At 33.2% G+C, this 13,862-nt stretch overlaps 1 protein-coding gene across 7 annotated transcripts in view; it reads right to left on the minus strand.

Annotated features, from left to right (window-relative positions):
* Window positions 1-13,862, minus strand: part of LOC149776973 (protein hobbit-like) — a 210,728-nt gene that overhangs the window by 63,642 nt on the left and 133,224 nt on the right. For all 7 annotated transcript variants that reach the window (XM_089941697.1, XM_089941696.1, XM_089941695.1 and 4 more), the window contains exons 43-44: window positions 10,759-10,848; window positions 2,720-2,785 (exon numbers count right to left, since the gene is read on the minus strand). In XM_089941697.1, coding sequence (XP_089797823.1) covers window positions 2,720-2,785; window positions 10,759-10,848 — 156 coding nt within the window. The remainder of the gene's footprint in view (window positions 1-2,719; window positions 2,786-10,758; window positions 10,849-13,862) is intronic.

Raw genomic sequence — 13,862 nt, forward strand, 5'->3', positions numbered from 1 at the left:
CATGGGAATTAAAGTATATATATATATCAATATATATATATATATATATATATATATATATATATATATATATATATATATATATATATATATATATATATATATATATATATATATATATATATATATACACATAATTAAAGTGCATATATATGGTACAGGGAAAAAATATACAGCATTCACTTATCATTCATTGGAATTGGTGAAAAATGTATTGTTGTGTTGGCTTGTGTAGACTGCATATGATATATCTACTTATGCACTTTTTTTTGAGAAATGACAATCAACAGACATAATGTAATAACTGGGAGTTCTCTGCAAAAATTCAGGAGATATTATGAGATCAGGAGGTAAGTGTGGAACAATGCCAAAAATCGTGAGTATTTTTTATCTCCCAGCATGAGAGATAATTGTTGTAAACCACTGTTTGTTATTGTTTGTGTGCGTTTAGTATTTTGGTGTTACAGATTCAGTAGGGGCCCTGAATGGCCGAGTGGCCTAAAGCGCTCTCCGTTACGGATCACTGCCATCTAACCTCTGTCTGCATAGGTTCGAGTCTCGGATTCAGCCAATGTGGGTATGTGAGAAAGCTTGCCAGTAGCTTCTCATGGGTCGGTGGTTCTTCCCTGTGTTTTCCCAGGTTCTTCCTCCATTAATACTGGCCGCCATGTATAGCCTATCGTGTGCTGAAAAATGGCATTAAACCCTACAACAACAACAACAACAACAACAGATTCAGTACAGTGATGTCCAGTGTCCATATACATGTTGTTCTGTGGTACGCATGGTGAGCAGTATGTGAGTTGCTTGCATTGTACATGTCTAATATGCAACCACCAATTACATTGACAAGTTCCCTGTTCCATTGTTCACTCATCCAACAACTCTTCAGGAGTCAACTTCAACTTCTGAATGCAATATGTTACTCAATACTTTGCAAATTGTATCAAACAAAATGGCTATCGCACACCAAAATACTGCAATACATTGTGATAGTTTTATAATAACTCTGCACATTATCATTCGGTGAATAGTCTGTGTGTCAGATTTGTTTGCTTTTAATTATTAATTATTTATATATTTTCATGTGTATATGTTGTAGGGTCTTCTTCATCTTTATGAACTTCATCTTCAATGTCTTCATCTTCTTCATCTTCATGGTCTTCATGTAGTCATCATCAAGTCTGATTAAAGTACAAGAACCCACAGAGACGTAGCGTTGTTATTTCTCCCATATACCGCTACACCTATTACATTGGCATGTCATTGTAGATAAGATAACTGCAAGTAATAAATTTCTATTATACATACAAATTAAGTGCAAGGAAAACATCTATACAACAAAGATGTACTGCAAGTTACATTGTAGATGACATGTATACTGCAAGCAACATGCTATCATTCAAGACAACATATATACTGTAAGTAAAATATATATAAAATTCAGATGACACAAGTAACATATATATCATTTTAGATGAGACAGGTGTAGTGTAAGTAACATGTCATCATTCTAGATGACACAGGTGTACTGCAAGTAACATATTATCATTCTAGATGACACAGGTGTACTGCAAGTAACATATTATCATTCTAGATGACACAGGTGTACTTCAAGTAACATATTATCATTCTAGATGACACAGGTGTACTGCAAGTAACATATTATCATTCTAGATGACACAGGTGTACTGCAAGTAACATATTATCATTCTAGATGACACAGGTGTACTGCAAGTAACATATTATCATTCTAGATGACACAGGTGTACTGCAAGTAACATATTATCATTCTAGATGACACAGGTGTACTGCAAGTAACATATTATCATTCTAGATGACACAGGTGTACTGCAAGTAACATATTATCATTCTAGATGACACAGGTGTACTGCAAGTAACATACTATCATTCTAGATGACACAGGTGTACTGCAAGTAACATATTATCATTCTAGATGACACAGGTGTACTGCAAGTAACATATTATCATTCTAGATGACACAGGTGTACTGCAAGTAACATATTATCAATTTAGATGAGATGTTACTATTCTTTAGTAAAAGTAATACAGGTCATGATGCACATTTACTCATCTTAAATTAAATATAAATTGTTGTTTAAAAATTGAATACTAATTTTGTTTAGCTGAAGTCTATTCAGTCCTTAATATTGAATGATCTGCACCATAACTGTCATCAACAAACTTCCAAATGAAAATTATCAATCGCTATGGACTTTTAAAATGGTGGCCAGGTACTAAACTGGGTCAAGAGCAGAGCACATCAAGTCTAATTGTCACAATATAGGTTAGTATGAATTTGTTTATCAATATGTGAAGCTTTCGCTGTGACATCAGAGTGCACGACATTCAATCCTGATTGTACAAGATCACATCTTTAGATTGATCTCATCCAAAAATTTAAATGTATGTTAACATTGATTTTGCTGTGTGTACTTCTTGGGATGTGTAAATAATGACCTTCCAAAAGAATATGGATATATGAGGATCCAAATAAAGTGAATAATTGCCATTTAAAGGTATGTATAATCAAATTCTAAAAAAATGACACCCATTGTTGAACACAAACATGACCTATATGACTTTCACTGTAGATGATATAAATGTACTGCAAGTAACTTTAACATTCAGGATTTTGAGCTGGAGTTAGAACTTTGTGCTATGAAAATGTGTAGAATTCAGAGTCTGAAATGGTTACCTTTTTCTTTGGTTCCACATAAAGTAGCAGATTATTCACAATGTCCAGAATCATCTCATACTGGGGCTGAAACAGATGCAACATACGGATACAGTTTACATTAGTCATCTGGCTGACAGAATCATGATACATGATTCTGTCAGGAAGCATGGAGTAAACAACACATATATTGACTGATTAAAAAATTGTCCTGTAAACACTTTTAAAAACTTCACACACGTGTATCCAATGAATACAATCTTTCATGTAGAAAATTTCACCAGAGGATCAGAAGTTTGCACCAGACATGAGTCTATGTGTCTGATGCAAACATCTGGTCCTGAATATTCAACCTGATTATCCAACAATGACGAATTGCTGAGGAATTATTCTACTTATATTTCTGAAAGAAAAATGAGGACTGAGGTAAAATGACAGATGTAACTTTGAAACAGCAAAATTATCTCTTGAACATTTCCAAACATCACAACTGAGCATAAAAAGTTAAGTTTATGCTGCAAATTTCAGCGTAAGCTTTAAATGATGATTCTGCACACATTAGCATTCAAAGAACAATGACACAGACTGTCAAGAAATCGCAATTAACACATCAAAGAAAATGTGTACTGAAGATAGATTGCACAATGATACAAATGTGAACAGATAATATAAAAAAAATCCATTATTATCATGAAGATTAAATGACCAAAAAAAAAATGATACAGTGCTTGACTCAGTTTTGATATTTAATTGATTTTCATTTAATGCACCACTCCCTTGATTACTCATGCCCTGATAACTCGCAAACCTGCTTATAACGTGGGGTCAGGCATGTATCCCATTTTTAAAACCAGAAAATACCCCCAAAAATGATCCCTATTTGTTGAAGTTGAAGAAAATCACAATCAAAATTGGTAACGGAAACTCTGATATATCACTCATTTTATTGTTGAAAACGGTAGATAGGACCTGGAAATTTTAATCAACATTATGAAATATCAAATTTAAAAATAGGTCATACAATTTTTTACATTTTCTTACCAAACAACATTTCTAGTACACTGTAATTAACAATATGTAAGGAAATTTCTATCAATGAAAATGTCACTGGAGGCAGTACTTTAATAAATAAATACAAATTAAATAATTTTTTTATTAATTTAAATTTGTGTTCTAGTTCTATCTTTTAGTTCCTTTTAAGTGCAATCATCATAAATGCAATGTGTCCTCTTGTAAAATGTGTCAATCTACCATAACAGCTATGTCAGTGAGTGTTTCTCAGAGAACCTAATCAAGTGCTGATCGTGTTTTGATAACTGATTTGCAGATGTATTTGTTGTATTGTTGCACTGAATTAAAAGCTGGCCTCCTTTGTATTATCATGTTAATTATGTCTTTTGAATCAAATAAAGGAGGTGGAATAAAAGAAGAGTTAAAAGGCACAAAAATCCTAAAAACTTAAAATCTAGCAGCCCCGGTCGTTTGTTGGGTGAACTCACTTCATTTGATCAATCAAACACTGTTATAAATGTTATTGTGTATGTAACATAAACTACCTTAAATTAACTGATTCTTTCATAACTGTGATCAAAGATAACAAGGTAGCCAAGCAAAATGAATACTTTGTAAAATAAAGAGCTTGATTTCACAGATACGGGCCATTGTGGGCAAGCAAGTTTCAGAGAGTTCTTGAACTGGTACTTAGAGATATCCTCAAGGATGATAAGAAGGTTCATTATTACTTCCAATGAAATCACAACATCAATATTGTAATAATTGAACAATACAAAAATTGAGTTTTGATGTAGGCTATTGTCTCATGAAATAAATGTCACGTGTTTTTGAAAAAAAGGAATTTTGTTTGGTGGTGTATCAACAGTTAGTCTAATTCACTGCTGTGGGCTCCCAATTTGACAGGATACTATTAAACACCACTTTGGGAACCAGACTCATCAAGAAAACAAAAAGCAGTGAAATAATACACAGATTTTTTGCGCACATGTGACGGTTGTTTAAACCAGTTGGAACGATCTTTCACATGTTGTACATTTTGAAAATAAATGTTATTTAAAATGAATAGCGAACAACTTCATTAGAAAAAGTGCATTATTTAAAATTATTATCAATGTGATTATAAAATGAGGATTCAGTCATTAAACAGCCCAGTTCCCTACCCCCCCATTTTTTAATTATGTCAAAGCAATTTAAAAAAAAAATATTGGGAGGTCCCTCGGTAACTTGAGCCTTGCTTATAGTGCAGTCTATGTTTGTGGACCCTATTGTGTGCGAGTTATTGAGGGAGAGGTGTATATAATAAATAAGAGATGAATTTACATAAAAAAATAACAATTACATCAAAAGCTTTTTTTATACTTAAAACCAGACCTGGTGTCCTAGCTAGGTCAACCAGTATAAAAAACATGTTGTATGCAGATCATTGCCTTGAACCACTGGACATTTTATAACGTAAATATGTTTAAATTATTGTTTATTTTGATTATTATGAGTTAATGCACAAGTGATGATGGAACTATGGGAGTTTCTGCCAGTTTGTTTGCACTCTATGACAGCTGGTCAGGTGATGAAAAACAGTGATTCACATGATGATAGACTGAGAAAATTTCCATAGTTGTTCAATACTCGAAAACCTGATCATACCCATGCAGAAATGTCTGAAACTATTGTTTTACTTGCTTGCTGCATGATGCAAAACTTAAAATAGTCCCTACAGATCAAGATATAAATCAATGTGACCTGGATTATACAATGTGAATACAATTCCAAATCATAGTATTGATGATAATGAAGTGAGAAAAGCATGAGCATAAAACCATCTGCTAAACAACTTGTGTCTAATTAACTCTGTTGTTTTCATCTTCACTGATAACTGTTGGCAGATAAACACCATCTGTATAATGCTACCTCTAAAATTTGGTACAAGTCTGTTGGGAGTTTCTGTGAAGTAATTTCAGGTTTTCTAATTTAAGTAATGGCAGTCATCTTAGATGGCAGATTGGAATACTCTCTAGATATTTTAAAGGTCATTTTAACCATTATTCTTTCTGTCAAATTAGCTCAAATTCTGTTAATTGTTTTTTTTAAAGAACATATTCAGTCTTGTAATTATTTTTAGCAATGGTGGCCATATTGGGTAGCAGACACTCATTGTTTGTTGGAAGAAAAAAATAATAGGCCTTCATGCAAGGATGCTTTCTGTCAAATGTAATAAAAAATCTGCTTAGTCGTTCTGGAGGAGAAGTTAAGTAAATGTATGTGATGTACTCTTATCATTGTGTTCATCCACAAGTTTGTTTTCGTAAGACCTTCACCTGGTTGAGGTTTATTTCTTTGTATTAAAAATTTCCCAGCCAATAAAATATCATGCCAAAACATATTTTGCATCTCCTTTTATACTTCATCTGTATATTCATCTCCTAATATGGCAATGTTTTTGATCTTGAATATTTCATACTGAAACATGTGAACAAATTTCCTTTGTGTTGTAAGAAGTCTATGAATCCAAGTTATTTTTAGAGCTAATAAAAAGGATGGCTTGGATACTGAACTCCAGTTCCTGGATCATGAATCTGATATTTTACTACTTTGGATTCCAAATTTTAAAGGCATTCATGCCAGGATGCTGTCAATGCTCTCTTGAGTGGTTCTATGAAAAAAGTTGGTAAAAATTTGTTTCATCAACCTGTACTGCTTTGAAGCCATGAATGATATTTTCCATCAATTCTGGTAACATTCTGCTTTGATTTTTCAGAAGTTGTTTAATAATTAATTGTTTCCTTTATTTAGTAATGACAGCAATAGTAGATGGTGATTCAACATCATTTGTACAACACTGAATGACCGTAAAGCTATAATACTTTTTTCAAATTTGTACCACACTGAATGACCGTAAAGCTATAATACTTTAGTCAAATTTGTACCACACTGAATGACAGTAAAGCTATAATACTTTTGTCAAATTTGTACCACACTGATTGACCGTAAAGCTGTAATACTTTTGTCAAATTTGTACCACACTGAATGACAGTAAAGCTATAATACTTTTGTCAAATTTGTACCACACTGAATGACAGTAAAGCTATAATACTTTTGTCAAATTTGTTCAGATTCTCTAGTGGGATTTTTGAGAAGTCCTTTCACAATTTTACTATTTTAAGCAAGGATGGCAATTTTATATGGCAGACAGATTCATTTGTAAGCACAATGCACATACGTGACCAGAACAGTGTTCAAATCCTATCCAGACCAGGTTAAATTTACCACCATTGTGTGTCACTGGGCAAGTGTCCCAGCACATTGTAACCAATCCATGTTGTTGATCTGACAGTACAAAAAGAATAAATTGTGTCTGTAAAGCATCCCCCCCCTGCTGAGTTCAAACAATTAAATATTTTATAAAAATATTAAACATTTGTATCATAGCATAACACAGTATGGCCATGTGACATTAATAACAACATACATTGGTATCACTAAAGTAATATTGCCTAATTGTGATTGAGTTTTTGTCAATGAAGTCCCAAAAGATTTTAAAAATATGTAAAAAGACAGTGACAAATTGCTATAATGATCAAAATATGCATGCAAATATGCCATCCACATTTCACTTGTCTATGTTGAATGGTTTTTGTGCAATGTTGCAAACAAGCATCATGAGACATACAGAACAGCTGGACAGACGACCAAATCAAGATGACCCACTGGAAAATGGAGGCATTAGGAAAATAAAACCACTTTCTATTTAGAAAGGAAAAACTAGAACAATTCATTCCTCAGGCCTAATAATTCTGGTTAAAATAATTAACTTTTGTTGATTTAATAACTTTCGTTGCAGATTGAATTTTCTTAATCAGCATCACGAATTGCAATCTTTTATTGTCTAACACTTGTACAATTTATTTCTCTACACAGTACAGAGACAGGAGTGAAAAGCAAATAAATGTCCAACAACAAAACTTGTACATGTCACCCCTGCATCAACTCTTGATTCTATCCAACTGATCAGACACAAATAAGCAAATACAACTTATTTTAATACCAGGTGTGTGTGTGTGTGTGTGTGTGTGTGGTGTGTGTGTGTGTGTGTGTGTCTTTGCATGTGTCTTTGTGTGTGTGTAACAGTTTTATATTGCATTAAAATGAAAACCACAGAAAGCCTTAATGCATTATTATAGTTTGAGCATTTTCAATGATGACATTCACTATTATTATGGTAATATCTCTGTTAATTGGTTAAAGAAGTTGTTCAATACAAAGATGTCCAAAGGTAGGTTCAAGGTGCTGTTTTAATCAGATAATGTGAACTTGTTGAACACTTCATCTTAGCTTTTTTATTAGTGTATAATGTAGTAAACATTTGTTCTCTTCCATTTTTAAGTACATACAATATTTCCAGTTTGTTTAGTGTTTTTTGCAGATAAAGTCACTAAAAATATTTTGAAAATTTAGTAATGGTTGCCATATTTGATGGCAAATCTGCATCATTTGTACAAACTTGGAAGGCACGTAAGCCAGAATGATTTCTCTCAATTCTGGTCAAAATATGCAAAACAGTTTCTAAAAAGAAGTTATTAAAAGGTGTTCTATTTTTCGAAACAAAGGCTAAGTTGGCTGGCAGATTGGCATAATCTGCATGAATTTAAGATGCTGTAATGTCAGTCAAATTCAGTAAAAGTCTGGCTTTGTAGATGAGGTCATTTAAAAAGCCAGCTGTTTTAATATAGTAAAAGCAGCCATTGATGGCACATTAGTATCATTTGTATAAACCTGAAAGACCTTCATGCCAATATGGATTCTGTCAAATTTGGTCAAATTTTGTCCAGCCATTTCTTTAGAAAGCCACATCTGATGGCAGATTTGCATCTACAGAACCAAACTGTAAACACTCTATGACAGGATGCTTTCTGTCAACTTTGGTTAAATTTTGTTGATTTTTCATATTATTAAGTCATGGAAAGATTTGATTGCAGATTGGCATAAGTTTTACAAACCTGAAAGCTCTGTATGTAGGTTGGTTTCTGCATGAATTAATACAATATCTGAATCAATACTTTTATGAACCAGAACTCTGAATAGACATGCAAATCCAAATGCAAGAATGAAGTCACATTTCAGATGTTACATTAAATATGTAACTGGTATAGTGTTAATACTGTATCAATTAATTATTGTGACAAAATTAGCTTTCTAACCTTTTATTTCTCTCACGGGTTGAAAGACCACCAGACTAATTTCAACAGAGATATTAATGTCGAATGCAAGGGGCTGAAGACACTGACATTAGCAATGTGTGTGTTGAACACAAGAACTTTGTTCAGCACACAAAGATGAATGAACTCATCAAATGTGTCAAAGAAATGGGCATATTACAGAAATGTTAAAGAGCATAACAGTAAGTAATTGAACTATTTTTGATAACACTCCATACAGATAAATCTACAAAAGTTTTATAACACTACACTGAGACAGATGTAGTTTTAAAACTCATGGAATTAGATGTACCCAACAAGATTTATAACACTCCTCGAGATAGATGTACCCAACTAATTTTATAACAGTACACTGAGATAGATGTACCCAGCAAGTTTTAAAACACTCATGGAATTAGATGTACCCAACAAGATTTATAACACTCCTCGAGACAGATGTACCCAACTAATTTTATAACAGTACACTGAGATAGATGTACCCAGCAAGTTTTAAAACACTCATGGAATTAGATGTACCCAACAAGATTTATAACATTCCTCGAGATAGATGTACCCAACTAATTTTATAACAGTACACTGAGATAGATGTACCCAGCAAGTTTTAAAACACTCATGGAATTAGATGTACCCAACAAGATTTATAACACTCCTCGAGATAGATGTACCCAACTAATTTTATAAACTACACTGAGATAGATATATCCAGCAAGTTTTAAAACACTCATTGATTTTGATGTACCCAACAAGATTTATAACACTCCTTGAGATAGATGTACCCAACTAATTTTATAACAGTACACTGAGATAGATGTACCCAGCAAGTTTTAAAACACTCATGGAATTAGATGTACCCAACAACATTTATAACACTCCTCGAGAGAGAGATGTACCCAACTAATTTTATAACACTACACTGAGATAGATGTACCCAAAAAGTTTTAAAACACTCATGGAATTAGATGTACCCAACAAGATTTATAACACTCCTTGAGATAGATGTACCCAACTAATTTTATAACAGTACACTGAGATAGACGTACCCAGCAAGTTTTAAAACACTCATTGATTTTGATGTACCCAACAAGATTTATAACACTCCTCGATAGAGATGTACCCAACTAATTTTATAACAGTACACTGCGATAGATGTACCCAGCAAGTTTTAAAACACTCATTGATTCAGATGTACCCAACAAGATTTTTAACACTCCTTAAGACAGATGTACCCAACTAATTTTGTAACAGTACCTTAGATAGATATACCCAGCAAGTTTTATAATACTCATTGATTTAGATGAACCTAACAAGATTTATAATATTCCTTGGGACAGATGTACTGAATTAGTTTTATAACACTCTTTGAGACTGATGTACCCAACAAGTTTTAAAACATTCATTTATTTAGATGTACCCAACAAGTTTCATAACACTCCATGTGATGGCTGTACCCAACACGTTTTATAGCACTCCTTGAAACTGATGTACCCAACAAGTTTTAAAACATTCATTTATTTAGATGTACCCAACAAGTTTCATAACACTCCATGTGAGGGCTGTACCCAACAAGTTTTATAACACTTCTTGAGATTGATATATGAAATAGTTTCATAACACTCCATGAAATATGAACATAACAAGTTTTATAATTAAGATTTTCAACAAAAAGAGCTAAATTTACAACTTGGCAAACTTAGGCCCAACAACATCATGAGCAATGTCAAGTTAAAAAATAAGATATCCATGTCTTACCAGTACTTTACAGGTGTAACTGCATTCATGACACAATGTTTAAATAATGACTGATACTGAGAAATGTATTAAATTCTTACTTACAGAGTTTGAGCATATGTTTAGATCATGATGGAGAAGAGTGAAGACATCCACTCCCTCTTCCCTCTGCATCATATCAGAGTCCTCACTGGGCTGAAACAATAAAAAAATGTGAAAGATGAATACCAGTATTCAAAGAAGTTACTTGATAGGACAGAAAATAAAAAATATTTTTGTTGTTTTGAGTTTAATGCCATTTTTCAGCACATGATAAGCTCTATTTATGGTGGCCAGTATATTTGGTGGAGAATGTATCTGGGAAAACCCTTGTAAGAACCACCAACCCACGAGAAGCTACTGACAAGCTTTTTCACATGTCCACATTGGCCAAGTATGAGAATCAAACCCATGAGGACAAAGGTGAGATGGCAGTAATGGGTAAAAGTCATTCCATTGTCTCAACTAAAAACTTCACACTAAAAATCACTTAATTGTCTCAACTAAAAACTTCACACTAAAAGTCATTCCATTGTCTCAACTAAACACTTCACACTAAAAATCACTTAATTGTCTCAACTAAAAACTTCACACTAAAAATCACTTAATAATTTTAGGTCAACAAAGGATTCACTAGATAGACAATATATAAAGAGTGAAATTTACCTAAACTGGCCCATCTGTAACTGATTGATTCTGTTGACTTGCCAAATAATTTGATCTTCAAAAAGCTCTTCAAATACTAATAAAACCTCTGTATAATGGACCCTCTGTAGCCAGATTTACACATTAAACTGCCCAAATAATTTTATCTCCATAAGATCATTCTTTAACCCTTTACCTCAAAGAGCATAGTGACAAAGTGCAGCACGCTATAAACAGAACACCTGTTACCTAGCCGACCACATACGCATATTTCTGCCTGTGAATTGTTAAGCAATGTAGTGATGTTACGTTTAACAGCAGTTTTAACCATTTTACATTTTTGGTACACATCTATTATATGTGGAAAAATTTAAGAGTAAAGTCTGATTGTTATAGCTGTGTAATTATTTTTCACTGAAGAATATTTTATGTGCTTTAAAATCAAGAGAGAACTCATTCACCGTCATGTCAGTGAGGCCGCGTGACCAACTGTAGCTGCCATTTCCCATACTCGAAATTTACATGTTTTTCGTCTGTGTCTACATCACTAAGTCAACTGAATTTGATAATCAATAAAAACTAATTGCTGCCTACATAAATATCAGAGCCTTTACCTAAGTTTTTGAATCTTTTATGGTTGTGATTCTAATCATGAAAACTTCGTAAGTACTGAATGAAATCCTGCCTGTGAACTGTTAAGCAATGTAGTGTATGTTACATTTAACAGCAATTTTAACCATTTTATATTTTTGGTAAACATATATTATATGTGGAAAAATTTAAGAGTAAAGTCCAATTGTTATAGCTGTGTAATTATTTTTCATGGAAGAATTTTTTATGTGCTTCAAAATCGAGAGAGAACTCATTCACCGTCATGTCAGTGAGGCTGCATGACCAACCGTAGCTGCCATTTCCGATACTCAAAATTTACAAGGTTTTCATGTGCGTCTACATCACTAAGTCATCTGAATTTGATAATTTATAAAAACTAGTTGCTGCCTACATCAATATCAGAGCCTTTACCTAATTTACTGAATCTTTCGTGGTTGTTATTCTAATCAAGAAAACTTCGTAAGTACTGAATGAAATCCTGCCTGTGAACTGTTAAGCAATGCAGTGTATGTTACGTTTAACAGCAATTTTAACCATTTTACATTTTTGGTACACATATATTATATGTGGAAAAATTTAAGAGTAAAGTCCAACTGTTATAGCTGTGTAATAGTTTTTCATGGAAGAATTTTTTATGTGCTTCAAAATCGAGAGAGAACTCGTTCACCATCATGTCAGTGAGGCCGCGTTACCAACCGTAGCTGCCATTTCCGATACTCGAAATTTACAAGGTTTTCATGTGCGTCTAAATCACTAAGTCATCTGAATTTGATAATTTATAAAAACTAGTTGCTGCCTACATCAATATCAGAGACTTTACCTAATTTATTGAATCTTTCGTGGTTGTTATTCTAATTGTGAAAACTTTGTACGTACTGAATGCAATCCGCGACTGCAATTTTGGAGAGTGGAGATTACGACCCAGTTACTTTAAATAGCAGATATTGACCAGTGCATGAATAGTGACCACGTGATCTGACGTAATTGTCATTCGCAGAAATGAATGTAGTATCTAATGGGGGGTTTTCCCCGAAGGTGGCGCTACGAAAACTAGCTCAAAATGGCTGATGTTTACAGCAGGCATCAAAAGGCGCTTCCATGCGAATCTTGTAGAGGTGTCAAAAGGCGCTTCCATGCAAATGGAGTAGAGGCGTCGAAAGACGCTTGCATGAGGTAAAGGGTTAATGATAATTTTGTAACCCATGGTGGCAAAAAGATTGTCACTTGCACTCAAGTGAATGTGTTTTCAAATAATGATTTTTATTTATGAGATTCTGTCATACAGTAGACCAGAATATAATTAAATCTTGGTTATTTTGCACCTAACAGTATGTCATGTGTCAGTGACAGTTGTCTTCAAGATATTGGTTGATTGTTTCCCTTTCATTTGCAATTCTGTTGGATCGACTTTTCAGTTGGATAACATATTCAAACCTTTGAGCACAACCAAACACATTTTGTTTCTCAATATTTTGTCAATGAACAACGAGTCATGTGTTATCAGACATAAGCGATACATGTTACAGTATGGAAGCCTATGCTACATATATGGATTTCGTGGATATATTTTATTCTTTAATGCTCATGTTGAAAAAAGGTATAAATGATAACAATACAAGGTTAGTTTCTTTCTTTTTATTATCCAATAAGCATTTTGTTTATTTTATTGCAATGTGCAGTGGGGGGGAGGAGCATAAATGCAATACAATTTTATTTCATTTCTTAAGTCTTGGAACATACGACCTAGGTGAAAAATGTTTCACCATGAGATCTGGGACAGGAAGTAAAAAATATTTTATCATTTTCCAATATATAAAGTAAATATGGTATGGTCCATAAAGTTTTCAATTTGTTTGCATGTGTATGTCATGGGAAAGGAGGAGTCCAGTAGATTAGTTGGTAGAGCATCAGAC

This window comes from Sinohyriopsis cumingii, chromosome 18 (assembly GCF_028554795.1).
Source record: "Sinohyriopsis cumingii isolate HCF-2022 chromosome 18, ASM2855479v2, whole genome shotgun sequence".
In the NCBI taxonomy this organism is placed as follows: Eukaryota; Metazoa; Mollusca; class Bivalvia; order Unionida; family Unionidae; genus Sinohyriopsis; species Sinohyriopsis cumingii.